Here is a 17,197-nt window from a genome sequence, read left to right on the forward strand (position 1 = left end):
CATGCTGTGCCAACTAGCTACCTGTCAATCACAAGAGATAGAGAGATGAGAAGCCATTTTTGCATCGTCCACTTGTCTGTTGTCATTTTGTAACGTGAATGTCAAGTATTCGATTTAGTTTGCAGTGATGTAGACTTGTACAGTCTTGTCCCACTATTTGCGGGTATTAGGACAGAGCCATGCTACCAATAGTGAGGAGAAGGAAGGAGATGTCACAAAATGCGGCCAGAAAGAGCAAATTGTTTTTCAGTTAATAATACGAATTACAAATGTGAGGAAACATTAATGCATCATACTCTGCATCTCTCTCTTGGTGGCCGTCCCACTGTCTCCATTACAATACACTTCTTTGAACCTCCTGTCTTCAAATATTGACATGCTAAATTTAAATATAAGTATTTCACTTATGGCATATTGTGTTGAGCAGCTAGGACAGAAATGTGCCTGTACCACTAATGTCACTACCATATAGTGAAGGTCTACTTTCGGTCATTAGCACATATTTTCTCTGAGCCGTCCATGACATCCTTCTGCGGTGGGGAGCACAAAAACTTTGGGAGGTTCCACTGAATGAAAAGCAACCAAAAAAATCCAACCACAGCAGAAAAAAAATCACTGCAGAATAAAAATAAAAAAAAACCCAGAGAAATATTTTACAAAACAATATTAGACTATACGAATGGATAATAAATCCATTAAATTGGTTTACAATACAAGAACATATTGTCCAATTTGAGGACAACATTAGAGACAATTGGAGATAACGTACACACAATTGCTACATTAAAAATCCTTTTACTGGAGCTAGATGGAAGAAAATTGCCAATTTGATGTTCAATTGAACATACAACAATAGTTGCCTAGAAGAAAATATGAACAAAAAGGAGAGTCTGTTTAGAAATGTTCTCTTCTCATGGTATCTACAGGTCACAGGGAATGGAAGTCATGTGTGCTTCATCAGTTTCACCAAATTATTCCTACCTCCATCATATCTATCAGCCACAGCAGCCTTTCCTACCAGGAGGAGGGTGAGATTAGGAGGTTATAGTAGTGGAGGAGAAACAGATGCTTACATCAAATACTGTTTTAATATTCACCATGTTAAAAGGAATGTAGTGAGACATGGCATGGCCAAATGTCTTCACCGTACCCCCCCACCACACTCCGTAAATAGACTACGCCTCGTCATCTGCTTTACTCTGAGTCGTATTACTAATCAGATGGTCTACTCGGCAGCATCGCTTACCCGGGTGGAGCTCAGAGTGGTATTGGTCATGAAGCTGGCCGAAGACGAGGTCAGAGTGTCAGGGTATGACACCATAGATAGAGTGTCTGGCTGAACGATAGGAGCTCCTGCTGAGCCCTGTCTTGATTTGAGAGCCTGAATCTCACGGCGCAACACCAGCCCGTCAAAACGCTCCAGGTCCTGCGGGGCGACCAGGCCTCGCACTTCTGATAGTAGGGAAAACTGTGGGAAGATGAAGAAGGGAGAGCTAAATCTACAGTTGAAAGTTATAAGAGCGAAACATTCACAGGCCACATAATTCAACACGTTGTATATCGTCTGTATTTCTGGTAAAATTCCAGAAAGCTGAGGTGTCAATTCTAGGTCCAGAAAATAAACACGTTGTATATGGTCTGTATTTCTGGTGAAATTCCAGGAAGCAGAGGTGTCAATTCCAGGTCCAGAAAATAAAGAAGCAGTTTGATTTTAGCGTCTAATATAATCGAGCCCACGGTAAACAAGATCTTGGGAGCAAGCTCGCTGGCTGATGAGAAGCACTTGTGACTAAAGCCAAACTGTGGCAGGGTTCCTAATTTTCGTTTTAACAATTCTGCCAGGGAGAACTAAGATGCACCATAACCCTTGCCGAGGAACTTAATTTGACCTCGTGTAACCTTTTGCTGAATTGTTCATGGTCTTTTTCTGATGTTGTAAATTATATTTAAAAGTCAAATAACCGTACCTTTTTTGTGAGCTGTAAATTTAATCCTAGGAAAGCTACGGTTATACAATTCAAAATTTTACCAATGTTTTTAGAAAAATAGGGCTCTGCACAAATATATTGAACTGTCATCATGTGTTTTATAGGGTAGGTTACGAGTTACTGTCTTTGGCTTGATGGGACTCAGCAGTATCGTCAGCTTTCTGTGAACAGAGGATAGATTTGTGACATGTGTTATGAGTTTGAGTCTAGTGGTTTGTGTTTGACAACACGGATCTCTACATATAAAGATGATCGCTACATTAGCTTGCCAAGTTATCTATTGAGCGGCTAGTTATTCTGATGTTCTGCATCCGTAATAATAGAAAAGCAAATACTGAATATATTAAATGATTATATTTCTTCTTTCAAATGTATTTATCCATGGTTAACATTACTGTCGACATGTTTTGCAATGTTGGCAGTGAGCCATTGTATGTTCAGTCCTAATAAAGATAAAGTACATAAACTGACTTTTGAAAAATGAGCTTTCTTTTTTATAAACTTATTATTATTATTTTTTTTACAATTCGGAAAAATGCTTGAAACTTAAAAAAGTGGCAGACGTGTAATTCTAAATATAGTAAAAGGCCTCAAAGAAAGCTTTCAGGTTCGTACTTGGTAAAGTGGAACTATGATGCCTTTGTTTTCTTGCGTGTATTTATAAAACTGACATAAAATTAGTGGAAGGACAAACACAATTGAACAACACATCAATAAATAGCTCTGTAGAACTCTTCAGAGATACACCTTCATGCTTAAGGACCTTTTTTTTGCCTTCTCATTCTAATATTTTCGTCTCCTTGCTCTCACCTTTGCCTGAGTGTTGAGCAGCTCGAAAAGCGCCATGACCAGCTGCTCCACGCCAATGTGTCCATCTCGATACTCTTCCAAGTAGTAACCCATAGTTTGGCGTTCCGACTCAGTCAGTAGGTGACGCGCTTGCTCTTCTAGCATGGCTCTGGACTGGTTCACCAAGCTAGATAAGGTCACCTGTGATCCAGCCACACCCTTGTAAAAACCAGACTGGAAAGATACAAAAGTACGACATTAAAGACAACTACAATTTTTATTTTGTGTTATGTGCAGAGTTGAGTTGTGTAAGATCTTGAAAGAGACCATTTCTTAATCTGGAGAAAATGCGGAGAGCAATGAAAGAGAGACTAGCAAGTAAGGTTTAAGAGAAAGTGATAGAAATAAGCATAAAGGAGAGATAAGAGCCCAAAAAACATTAAGATAAGAAAAAAAACAACAACAGGGATGTGGCGCGAGAAGAATTTATGGAAAATGATTAGGGCCAGTGAAGAAGGCAAAAAAAAAAAAAGTTGGCATGATTCGTACTTTTATCTCAGAATTCTGACTTTAAAATGAGGATTCTGACTAATCTTAGCCTTTAAAGTCAGAATTCTGAGATTAAAAAGAGAATTTTTAGATTAAAGTCAGAATGCTCAGGTGAGAATTCTGAGAGTAAATTCAGAATCTTGCAAGCCTGTTTTTTTTTCTCTTCATAGGCCCAAATGTTCTTCCGTAGTAAGGGATTGAAATGGGATGAGGAATAGGAAGAAAAGGACATTGAGAGATGGAGTTATGAGGCAAGGGCAGCTAAGAGGGCGATGGCAGATGATGTATGGATGAAAACAGAAGACGGCAGGGCATTGCTTAGCCAAAGTTGATGCTTTTAAAGAGGATGGTGTTGGTTGAAGTCAAAAGAGAAGACAAAAAAAGCCTTGGCTAGAAAGAAGGCTAAAACCACAGGTGGAGCAGGATGGGGGAGGTTCAATTGGAAACAAAGGCAGGGAACTGATTAGGATGGACAGAAAAAGTCCAAGATCATATATTACTCCCACTTAAAATGAAAGACCCATCAGGCGGTGCTTCCCATATGTATAAATTATCATCCCACCTCCTGCCGTGCAAACATTATCCACTGTCATCATGCAGTGCTAAAAGAAAAGCTTACAGCAGGAGAGAATTTTTTCCAGCACTAAATATTTCACTGCCATCCATGCTGTGCCAACTAGCTACCTGTCAATCACAAGAGATAGAGAGATGAGAAGCCATTTTTGCATCGTCCACTTGTCTGTTGTCATTTTGTAACGTGAATGTCAAGTATTCGATTTAGTTTGCAGTGATGTAGACTTGTACAGTCTTGTCCCACTATTTGCGGGTATTAGGACAGAGCCATGCTACCAATAGTGAGGAGAAGGAAGGAGATGTCACAAAATGCGGCCAGAAAGAGCAAATTGTTTTTCAGTTAATAATACGAATTACAAATGTGAGGAAACATTAATGCATCATACTCTGAGATTAACATAATAATTAAAAATGCTCACGAAACTAAGGAAACACTGGAAAGATCGTTCAAGAGCAAATTCTACATCATTAAACATGAGTCTTTAAAATAATGAAGTTGTTAAATTGACAAATATCTAATGTGTATAAATGGTTTCTATTATAGAGGAATGTTTAAGGAAATCACGTAATCATATGACTGCAGACAAAAAAACAACAACAACCCTGTTTCCTTGTATCTGGATGAAAAAAATATCTTGGTGGCCGTGACAATGAATTCATAGTGAAGCTTGGGGCTTTTGCTGTTGGATTACAATAAATATGACAGAGTTTTCCTGCGACTCGATGAATGATGGTATCATGGACAGGAAGACAATATTGCATAAATGATGTCATGGCAATGGCAGAAATCTAAAGCAAAAATAAAGCATTCTGTCCTATGGATTTACTGTCATGATCCATTTACAAAACCACGATAGGCACATTTGCCAGGTTTCTGAATATTGCTGATTTCATCTCATGTATTCATCCCGTATTTTAGTCCAAAAGTTTATTTCTCATTTATGGTATTTTTGCCTGGCGACAGCAATCCCTCGCATCGACATGCAATCTCAGAGGCAGTATGAATTTCCAGTCTTCTTTTTCATTTTCATGCATCATTTATTGGATTAACTTGTGAATACCAGGCACAACTTCAAAGTGTGGGGTCTTACATTAGTACCAGTGGAAGAATCAGACTCCCATTTACCTCTCCCTGCCTTCTCCTCATCTTCAATCATCAGTCTATATTAAGGGAGATGGCTGTTCAATGGTTGGGTAGAGCTTTCAACTCTTTAATGACCAAGGTGAACTCTGGTGATACATTGTCTGAATTCTAATCATGATGCGCACCTCCAGAAATTCTCTCTACTTAACTCAAGGGTATGTACCATTGGGACCACAGCAGGCATGTGACCACCCAGTGCATCTCTCACTGTCTTATTATGGAGCAGATTGGTACTCCAAACACAATAGGTCAGGCAAGAATACATTTAGCAGTTAACAGATACCCAGTGGTTTATTTGCTGGATCTGTCCAATCTGCAAGGTTATTCTAAAGTTAGGTTCTTCAAATGCCAGATAAGCTGGCGGTTCCTATTATTGCGGTGAACAACAATCCCCAGCAGTCAACCTTCAATCGATAAGAGAGAAAATCCGATAAAGCCAGATCAACACTGACCCAGAAAGGACCTGACCTACTACATGCACAATAGAAGAGTGAGAATAACGTGTATTCAACCAAGAAATATGAGACTATTTCTCATCCTTTTTCACACCACCAAGTCTGCAAACTATATAAAAGTTCCACCGATCGCTAAAAATAGCTTACACTTGCTCATTTAACGGCTTTAGGTGCTTGGCTGAACAAGTCAACAAGATAGTCAGGATACCGATTCGCAACATCAAGCAAACATTAAAATGAAGAACTGAGAACTATTCTCTACAATTAAAAACACTTACAGGTAGGATTTGCTTTTGGGGATATTTTGAGAGGGTCTTTGCTAAACAAACAAAAAAACTCTGAACCGATAAACATGACATCACAGGAGGATCTATGCATAGTAACTCATGTTTCATTGCCAACGCGACCTGGTCTAATTTAATCACATTGCAAGCTATAATGACAGATAGGCTATAATCTGACAGACTAATGAGAGTGCTTTGAGATGAGAGTGTGGACCTTAAAGTCACATCTGGTTTGGTGCTCCTTGACAACCCTCAAACTACTAACGTCTTAATCTTCAAGAAAATAAGACAGCTGCTTTTTATCAATACGACTTCCTTCTTTGTTCACTCACGAAGAATTAAACCATGAGCAGCCGAATTCATTTGTGGGCTGATCAGAATTCTAAATTACCGAATGAGCCGTCCATGACTTTGGTTAGAAGACAGCATATCGAGCCATGATGCATATTTACTGTCTGTGATTAGTTATATGACTATTGTACTGTGATACAAGACAATTTATTACTAGTTTCAAAAGGTGCAGACGCCTGATTACAGAGATATCTTCTTCTTCTCCTTTATTTATTTATTTTTTTACTAAATTAAAAGATTACAAATTCAAAAACCTGCTTTCAGAAACTACAGCTACAGCGGCACAAAGCCTTAACTGAAGCACTTTGAAGGACAACAAAATGGATGGGAAATTAATTTTAACCAGTAGCAGATCAGTGTTTTAGGTGCTCCTTTGTGGCCACCGCCATGGAACTTTAAATGTGTTTTTCAACACAAAAAAGAAAAATAAATCTGAATCCAGTAGAATCTGTGGGTGATAAGGATAAATTGAGTGAACGTACAAATTTCAATCGAGGTCAGTGGCGTATATTTCTTTTAATCATACACAATTTACCATGATAAATCCAATTCGATTTTATTATGGTTTTTATGTGCAAACCACTTGTTTACTGTGAGCATTGTATTTCTCTTAAATAATTAGGTTTTATTTGCTGGAGCTATATATTGCTTTCACGATAATGGTATATGCAAATACGTACATGCACATGTTGTATTTGACCACTATTAGTGCCTTTTGAACATCCCATTGCCATTCTAGTACACAATTGGAATAATCATATCAGAATCCATTTGACTGATAATCATTTCCCCCCCCCCCCCCCCTTGTGATATTACTGTCAGTAATCTCCGACAGAGCAAACCACAAATGGGGTCAGAGCTGAATTAATGACTGAGTATTGCATTGTGACCTATCTGTAATTAATTAACTTATCGTGCGCTTTGGCCTCAGGGCTATGATTACAGGAGAGAGTGAGAGAGAGAGAGAGAGAGAGAGAGAGAGAGAGAGAGAGAGAGAGAGAGAGAGAGAGAGAGAGAGAGAGAGAGAGAGAGAGAGAGAGAGAGAGAGAGAGAGAGAGAGAGAGACTCTCAAAGGAAGGAGCGGGTCAGGCGATATGATCGATATGCGATATGATCACAGATATCCAACGGTACCAGCTGAAATGAAGATATAGCGTGGGAAAAAAAGAACGCTAAAAAATGATAATCAAATCACCCGATGGGAAAACATTCTAAGGGCCATTTGACTCGTGGACACGAGCTGTGAATTATCACCTCCCTGCTATCAGCCAAGCCCTCGAGTGCTACAGCTACACATCTTCACCTCTTAGAGCTAGTCCGTCTGCATGCCCTTTGTCTTGGGTGAACACACTCACACGCAGTATTGGAAGGGTGGCACCATTTCCAATATCACCATTTTCCATTATCGCTCTATTGTTTATCAATTCTTTCATACACACGTGGGCTCATCTCATTTAGGATTTTAAGCTTGGCACCTCTAAATTGGAATATGATAAAGGTTGTAGGATTTGCAAACCCACCAAGACAAAATAAAGGTAATAATGGTTGTTTTTCTACACATACCCAGTGACCACCGATTTTTGCATGTCCATGGTGTGGTGCTGTAACCTTTTAAACCAGGATTCTCAACCTTGTGTACTGAGGGGCACTTACGGCCCACAGGATGATATTCTGTGGCCCCCTACTTGACATCAAAGTCCACTGTTTGTGCAGGTCCCATATTTTTTTACTGTGTCATCGTTCCGGATGCTAGACGGCTTAGCATAGCTAAGTTACCAAATCTTTTGACAAAATCTAATCCTGTAGTAATACCAAGTGAAAGAAAAACACATCCAGTCACCGAGACCCAGTCATGTCTTTTTCAAAACCTGCTGTGAAAAAGGTTGGCAATGAGAAAAGCTAATTAAAAAAAACCTGGAGACTGAATGTTTTTTTGTGTGTGTTAGAGCCCAGGGGCACACCAACATTTCTCAAATCCACAGAAGGAGTTGCTGTGCTCAAAAAATCAGACGTCATTACTCAACTCGACACGCTGAGGAGAGTATGCGAAATACCACAGAGATGAGACAGAGGATCCGGTCACCAATCTTGTTCTGGTAAACCGTTAATGTTCTTAATGATCTTTAAAAAAGATTGTAGTTGTACTTTTCTTAGAATACTTAAATCCCTTTCTTGTGCAAAATTTTAACCCTTATTAAGGAATGAAGTTAACATAAATGGTTGAACAACACATGTAGACACACACGATATTCTTTATCCCCTGTGAAGAACGACAAATATTAGTGTCAGAATGACAATTTGAAAGAGGGTATGACATCTCAATGAACAATGTAACCTTCTCTCTAGCGCCGTATGTAACAGTCCAACTTAAGATCTTGCTTCTTCTCGCCGCTCCAGACATTGATTGGCCTTAAGCAGTCACATGATTTGTTTTGCCCAGGTGCCGTCTTGCAATGGCATAGTTAGAATGGGAATTAGTTTTTTTTCTTCTATTCTTCTACACGGGGGGAAACAGCTGTCAAGAAAAGCTTTGAACGTACAACATTATCATTTAAATATAGTTTACAACAAATTTCTTCGGGGAAGAAGGCTGGAGTGAATTAATAGCTGTTTCAATTCACATCAATGGGAAAAGATGATTTGAAGTTTTGAAATATGTGCATGGTCACAGAACAAATTTACCTTGTATTTCAAGGTACCTCTGTGTTGTATGTATCAGAAAGCCATAAAAACATTCTGGAAAATGTTACAATGGAGAATTTTATGGCTTGATGCCACTTTCAAAATGAACTTACTCACAGACTCTAAAGTGCCAATGGATGTGATTGTGAGTCTGATTGGTTGTTTGTCTATATTCCCTGCAATTGGCTGACGACCAATCCAGTGCACGTATAACTAGTCTTGCGACCTTCGACCCAAATGTGGACAAATGGTAAGGAAAATTGATGGAAGTACAAATCAATCTCAATACCTTTCTATGCATCTGACTGAGAGAGACGAAACACTCAAAGGGGTGACCAAGTGTGTGTGTGTGTGTGCGCGTTTTGTTTGTTTAATGATATTTTTTTATATAAAACCTAAGGATACCTATTCTATTTATTAACTCAGTCCTCACCCCCTGGCTCATTTTCTACGACAGACTCCAAGGGCAACACTCAGAAATACTGCTTTCCTTGGTGTCGTTATGCAGATGCACTCATTCATCACTGGATTAATTTCGAGTTTTAAAGTTTGCCATCCTGAGGTCTGGTACTTTGCAGTAAACTCAAAGTGGAATAATGACTTCCAATCAGACTTTAAATAATACATTGAATACAAAATACAATATGCGTCACTACACTAAGCTTTTAGAGTTCCCTTGGAATACTTTCTATGTCATAGAAGTCAGTTATGCGCGTAAGCTTGAGTGAATAAATATGGTAGTAGTTAAATTAGTTAGAACGCATAATGTATTGAGTAGAACACGTAATGAGGTCAAATGTTAGCTCCGTTTGTTGTATGCCGTCAGTGGTACTAAAAGTATCATATGAAATATGGCAATAAGAAATCACAATTTGTACAGACTTGAAAGTAATATGGTCACAACAATAATGGAGCATCTTTTATGCTCAGTACAAAGAGCGAATAAAACTCATTAAAAACTTAGATGCAACATTGCTTATGATTAAAGTAAATACAACCCAAAAATTTACAAAAGCCTTAGGAATAACTATTAATTCCTGACTCGGTTTTAAAGTGATCACTTGTCAGCGGTTGGATTGATAAGAAAAAAAGTCTGATGCCGATAAACGGCAAAATGCCAAATATCGGCCCTGCATGCGATCACACAGAATAAAACCAATTTGCACGAAGCTTCAGCTTCATAACGGCATCCACATTTTCAAATCAGAAACAAAAACACACCCATCATTCTTATAGTGTTATAAATGTGGCACATCTCACAGCTTTACTGAACCCATTAAATTAAAAAAAAAATTAAAAAATGGATAGATAGAGTCCACTGATGTGTCAACTCAATTCCTAGAAAATACATCAAACTATCTCAGGATGACAGGTGGGACAAGCTAAACTGCACAGATGTTTGTGCACACACCAGAGCACAATTGGCAAATGTGTTGTTTTTTGTTTTGTCAATGTAGATGCTGCAACTGAGTGATTACATGCCTTTACAAGACAATCAATACCACTGGCACACATTTTACATAACAATTTTTATTCCTAAAATGCGCTTTAGTCTTAAGTAGCCTAATTAAACTTGGAAGAAATATAAAACGTCTTGATAGTAGAGATCAAGGGTGTGAGAGAAATAATGATTTACTGAATTACTCATGGGCTTAAAATGATGAATAAATTGACATCTTTATTACAAAAGTAAGGCAGATTTAATCGGCCATTGACAAAAAATTAGGTGATTTTATTTATTTATTTGCAATTTCACAGATGTTATAAGACATTACAACATAAGACTCTCTGTTGTAAAGCTAAAGGAAAAATAACGTGAAACAGTCGAATGTAATGCTTATAATAAAATGATACAAATTAATCAGCTCATTAATCGGTTATCGAAATTTTATCCTGCCAAATATCGGAATCGGCGTCGACGTACAATGTTTATCAAATGCCCATTTATATGCCACATTTATAATTTGCTGTTTTCTCGGCTGTTACCAGTGCCCTGAAACAGCACGTCATAAGTTGTGTGCCTGAATGTTTGGTTAATTACAGGAATAGCTGTGCTGTGTAAACAGATTGTTTTTAAACCCTCTTTACACCAGCTGTCTGGAACTAATATATCTCTCTTCCCCTCTAAATATCTCCCGTCTCCCTCTTGTACCTTTTCCCCATCTGTCAAGAAAATGATTGTCCATCAAAGACTTGGTAATGACATGTGAGCTATTTCTCCCACCCCCTCCCCTCCCATCAGCAGCTGTCTCTTCCAACATTCTGCCTTATATTTCTTCATTTCAAAACAGCCCTGAACTTATTTTAATAGTCAACTTCAACAATCAAGACTTTGGAAATTCCCAAAAATACGAGAGGTTAGTGGTGTAGTACAATGTAATAGAAATAGATTTTTTTTTTAAATCCATGCTTGCTAAGATAGTACAGTATGTTGATGAGGAGAGGGCAATTCTGTTCCTCTCGGGCACTGGTGTCAAATCCAAGGCCCGGGGGCCAGATCTGGTCTGCCACATCATTTTATGTGGCCCGCACAAGCAACAACTTAATGTTTCTTGTTAAAATACCATCCATTTGACACCTCTGCTCTAGGGCATATATGTACACTCCCCGTTCCACTTATAAATGTAACAATCAAAATGCTCATGGATTGTTTAAATGACCAACCAGAATTAAATACTAGACAGTTGACGCTCATAATTGGAAAATATCTCAAATGTAAAGGAAAATACAGTGCAAAGAACACAGTGACATTTTCACTTTTGTTATAAGCTACCTAGTATGCTAGTGGATAGAATATTAGGATTAAAATGTTGACACTTAAATAAGCATTATTATTCACACACATGGTGTGTAGCAGCTATAAGCTATAAATTGAACCCCTACAGTTTTTTTTTAAGATTTCCATTATTTCTTATTGAAAGAAATAAACATAATCAAAATATGAACAAATCAAAGAGCCCTAAAAAAACATTCTCATAAATTAGTGTGGATAGAATGGTAATACTGTATTTTTGTGCATTTAGAAATGCACTCTTGAGAGATAAGTAATTAAAAAGCACACGTCGACACGCACAAATAAACGGTACTCACAGATGAGCAAATATTATGTGTTTTGTAAACCTCACCTTCCCAGCACCAGAAGCTCCCTGGTCAACAGAATAGCTGTGAAAGAAGGAAATGGAGACTAATTGAGACAGCAGGCAATGAGAGAAGCAGATGATTGTGCACACAAATGATGGCATTATCATATAAAGATTATTCTGACGCAGCATGGAATCACACTTTTATGTTTTTACGTTTTAGTCTGCTGTACGTTGTATGCTTGATAGCATTTTATTCCATTAATGCAGGAACTGAGTACTCTGCCCAGTTTGGACACAGTCAAGGTTTATTATTGACTTTTCTGGGTGTTGACAGTCACGTATGGGGAAGAAGGGAGCTATAAAAAAAAAAGGGAGGTGGGGTTTAGTTGCCCTCCTAGATTGCTTCCTGTTACCGTGTTGTTGTTGAAGCAACTGGATGAGATTTGACCTTGGTCGAGTGAATTTATTTAACTGCTTTCAATTTGCATGTCAAAGCGCCCTTTGTAACTACTTTTTTTGTGGTACTGTTCTGTCTGAAAGTTAAAATTTTACGTGATGGCAGTGTGAAAGGGAGCAGAAGAAAAGACAGGACGGCAAGGACATTTTAACAACAAATTTGTCATAACCATAGAAAATGTGTAAAAAAAAAACAACAACAAAAGAGCAGTTCTTCAAAAGGGATTTACGCTAGTTATCAATCTAACAAAAAACTTCTCATGTCTTGTAGTGATACATATGGATGGAAGCGGTCACAGACAGCGGCCATTTGTCTTTCGCAAACTAATGCAATAACCACGACAGAACAAAGGATATTCTAGCACATATTTCTTGTTTAGCAAAATGTATAATGTAGTACACAGGTGTCAAACTCAAGGCCCGGGGCCGAGATACGGCCCGCCACACCATTTTATGTGGCCCGCAATGACAAATTGTGCATCAAATTTGTGTGTCATTACTAGAATTGCAAATTGTCTTCTCTTTTAATAATAGATTTTTTTTATTTTAAATATTTAACCAGTTTTTACTCATCTGATTTGAAAACGAGTTATTTGTCAGTTTGTTTTGTAGCTTTTACTGTATATACTATGAGGTGCTGTTGCAAACTCTGGCAACAGCTAATAGTTTATAAATCTCTAAATGGGCCAGGGCCAAAATACCTCTCTGAACTGCTCCAACACTATGAACCTTCTAGATCACTTAGGTTATCGGGAACAGGCCTGCTAATTGTTCCCAGGTACAAAACAAAACATGGTGAAGCTGCTTTTTGCCACTCTGCCCCCCACAGCTGGAATAAACTCCCAGAGGACATTAGATCTGCCCCTACCCTACCCATCTTAAAATCTAAACTTAAAACTTTTTTATTTTATTTTGCTTTCTAGCTGCTAATAAAGCAATGATGTTGTTTTTGTTTCTGTTTGTTTATTATAATCTAAAATGTTCTTAAATGTTCTTAAATGAATTCATGCCAGGCTCTTACCTGATGTGATTCTGTTCTATAATCTATCAATGACGTTGTAATCTATTTTTTTCAATGAATTTATGTAAATGCTATGCTTTGCTTCACCTGCTTTCAATAATTTGTTTTGTAAAGCACTTTGAATTGCCTCTGTGTAGGAAATGTGCTATATAAATAAATTTGACTTTGACTTTGACTCATACATTTATTTGGGTTGACAGTCATAATGGCCCTCCGCGGGAAACTATGACTACAATGCGGCCCGTGAAAAAAATGAGTGTGACACCCCTGATGTAGTATAATGTTATATATCTATATTTGCTTTGGAGATTACAACGTTGTGTCTGGATATGTTTTCATAATGAAAACCTGGTCTGGAATTTGCAGTATATCCGACTTTACTTTGCTTGTTGGGACCAAGCACTAGTCCGAGTCATGAGAAGAAGATGAGTGGCATTTTCAAAAGAAGGCTGGCCTTTTCCAGTGAAGCTGCAGTTGCTGCTTGTTATATGAAGAACGGGTGTGATAGTTGCCATCAGATGGAAGGATGTCTGATGTCGTATAAGATGGTGAAGGAGATGGTATTTTCTAGTGTCTTCTTCATTTGGCACACATTTTCCAATTTTCTGCACATACTGCTCTTAAATCCCAAGCATCTGGCTATCTTTCATTATGCTAATGGCTAAGAGCGATCTATGTTGATGTTTGTCAGTGATAAATGTTCCTCTTTAAATTGTTGGCACAAGCTAAACACATCTGTCTTCTTTGGGTCTCTTTTTTTCTTTTCCTTTTTTCCAATAATCATCAGCTTTGCCGATTTTAAATGCCCACTTGCTGTCAAAGGTGAAGTACGTAGGTGGATATTGTAGAAAGCCTGCCGGAAGATACTGAAGATTAAAGTTGTGCTCTTTGAATGGAACTGGCTTGTTTTTCCATTCTGTCTGCCTTAGCTAAATATGGCTTAGCAAATACTGCCACCCTTTTAAAAATGAATTGATGAATGAATCAAAATTGATTGTCTTAAAAAAAGATTGTCACATAACACTTTCTATACTCATGTCACTCATGTGACTGCATGTGACTTGGCTTTGATATCTCTACGTTATTTTGAAATATGATATTCTTAGTTTGTCATTTTTAAGGTGATTTTTTTGGGATGGGATGGAATGGCCGTTTATTCAAAATGGCCTCAAATGAGTGACGTATATATGTGACAACATGCTCTTGACAGTCTCCAAATGGGTTTTTATGTGACCTCGTGTGAACAGCAACGTTGGAATACTCCAAAACAACTATAAAAAGAAAAAAAAACGAGAGAATAATTTTGTCTTGGAAAAAAAATAAAGCAACAGCCACTTCTGCCACTATTGCTCTAACTGTATAGAATGTTCACAAGGGCAATTCCACCCAAGCAATGGTGGGAGGAGGCATGTAATGAACTTTTTATTATAGATACTCTTTGAAGGGAAATCAATATTATTAAAAGATGTGCCTGCATCGAAGATTTTTTTTGGTAATCTTACCCTGCCATACTGCTGTTTGCGGAGCTCTCTGCAATTTGGGAGCTGGCAATCCACTTTGTTTCACCAACAACTGTCCTGGCTAGAGGCAAGCGGCCCACATCTTTTACCGTCATCATCAGATGCCGCGACGACTTCAGTACTCTGACGGCTTCATCGTGAGGGATGTTCAAGAAGCTGCGGCCGTTTACTTCCAGAATTTGATCCCCGACCTGCGACGAGGGCAAGGAACAGAAAGGAGTGGTGGAGGGGCAAGATTGCAAGGGCGGGCTGGCCAGAGACTGTAACATGCATAGGTACACAGGTCAAAGGTCATAGAGAGGTAACAACAGATGGAGGAGGTAGAGGTGATTGAAACAATTAGATTGTTGTATTAGCCTACAGATGAATTGTCTGCTCCTTAACAAAATTATTGGATCAACAACAAATGCAAAGTTCATGGCACTATTAACCCCGATAATTTTCATGTTTCCATTTTCATGATTCTGTAGCTGAGTGTAAATAGGTGAATTGGGTTTGGAATTCCTCAATCCTGCTTTAAATGGTAAAATATCAGGAGCTCAGTGAATTCATCAATGGTGCATCACATTTTTATAACTGGTGGTCCAAACAATTTGTCAAGCACTCTACAATGTATACATTTGTCACACACAGTAATGTTATATTGCAGTGTTAAATTTTGTATTGCGTAAAGAGCAATATAAGTATAGACTGATTGCTGATGCTTTTTTCAACTCTCAACAACTCTATTTATAGAATACTTTAAAAATTTATTTTATTTGAAGTCAGGCCATTTCAAATGCAAAAGGGACATAGAATGGGTTGACTCCTTCAATGAATAAAAGCAAAAAAGTGACATTGCTCTGAGGTCAGACACTGCAGCCACAGCAAACAGTTGCCATCACAGCCGACAGGTAGAACTAAAGCCTCAGGGACAGATTAAAAAACTCGATTATAAGCATCTTGTTCCAGCTCTGCTTGACAAAAGAGACTAAAAAGTGGCAATAACCGCTCATTACTTTGCACTGTGTTTGACATCCCCTAGAGCAGGGGTGGGCAAACTACGGCCCGCGGGCCACATCCGGCCCACGGGACCGTTTAATCCGGCCCGCGAACCTTGAATAAATTGTATTATTAAACATTTTTTTGGTCATTTTGCCTGCAATGACTGTGTTTCCCCAGTAGATGGGGAACCGCTCGCCTGCGCATTTACTATCGGAAGCCGTGTCAGAAAGTGCGTGTACGTGCTCAGTAGTACGGACATGGCGCACTCGCGCTCTATTTGTATCAGTCCCGAATTTAGAGCGTGGGCTGTGACGACAGCATTCTTGTAATTCGCGCGCTGAGCTTTCAGATACAGTTTTACGCTAAAGCCACCCACAAACCTTCCCCTGGAATCCTTCTATTAGAATGAGTCGCCCAAGGAAAAGCAAGGTGGACACAGTGCCGAGTGTTTAAAAAAGAGTGGGCAATTTGGCTCGACGTACGCGACGTCACGTTCAGCCACATCAACATCAACCCGTCACAGATCAAGGTAAACAGACCAACACCTCGGATCTCTCCTAAGAATTGCCACAACAAATTTTACTCCAGACAATGACGCACTAGCAAAAAAGGGAGACCAACAACACTGTTCCCACTGAAAATGAAGGGGAGGCTCTCAAGTTTGTTGTAAAAAAATGCATTTTGAATATGATTTGTACACATTGAAACTAGCGACCATTCTCATTTTAAAACAATGCAGGACGCTCAAGGACATTGATGCACCACCTGTTTGCGACTAATCTTAACCTGTAAAGTTCTTAAGGCTTATTTAAGGAAGTGTTTCCCGTTTCCTCACCTCTGTTACCAGGTGTTTGCGAGTTAAAACTCTGCTCTGATTTTCAGATACCCCTCACCGTGTTGCCGTTTTGATTACCGTTTTTTTCCGTGTATAGTGCGCAAAATTTTACTAATTTATTGTCCTAAAATCCGGGGTGCGCATTATACATGGGTACAAAAAAAAAAAAAAAAAAGATTTTTTTTTTTTATTTTTTTTTAATTTTTTTTTTTTTTAAGTCCCAATGATCGTCACACACGCAGGGAGGCAATGGGTCCCATTTTTATAGTCTTTGGTATGGTCTTAACTAGGCTGGATGTAATTTTTTTTGTTGGCGTTGATTTCTCCGACTGCCCCTAAACGCACCACCGCGCTTCGTGCGCGCACGGGACAGCAAACGAGCAGGTGATCGAGCAAGCCTTGTCTGATACGAGAGCATTGCGGTCGCATGGAGCGTGTTTGAAGTGAACAGCAGAGAAGAAAGGCAAAGTGTTGTGAAATCAA

At 38.7% G+C, this 17,197-nt stretch overlaps 1 protein-coding gene across 1 annotated transcript in view; it reads right to left on the reverse strand.

Annotated features, from left to right (window-relative positions):
• Positions 1-17,197, reverse strand: part of whrna (whirlin a) — a 73,171-nt gene that overhangs the window by 15,408 nt on the left and 40,566 nt on the right. Inside the window, exons 4-8 of the mRNA XM_061293647.1 lie at positions 14,878-15,155; positions 11,941-11,977; positions 2,799-3,011; positions 1,247-1,468; positions 982-1,014 (exon numbers count right to left, since the gene is read on the reverse strand). Coding sequence (XP_061149631.1) covers positions 982-1,014; positions 1,247-1,468; positions 2,799-3,011; positions 11,941-11,977; positions 14,878-15,155 — 783 coding nt within the window. The remainder of the gene's footprint in view (positions 1-981; positions 1,015-1,246; positions 1,469-2,798; positions 3,012-11,940; positions 11,978-14,877; positions 15,156-17,197) is intronic.

Source organism: Syngnathus typhle, linkage group LG12 (genome assembly GCF_033458585.1).
Source record: "Syngnathus typhle isolate RoL2023-S1 ecotype Sweden linkage group LG12, RoL_Styp_1.0, whole genome shotgun sequence".
Taxonomy (NCBI): Eukaryota; Metazoa; Chordata; class Actinopteri; order Syngnathiformes; family Syngnathidae; genus Syngnathus; species Syngnathus typhle.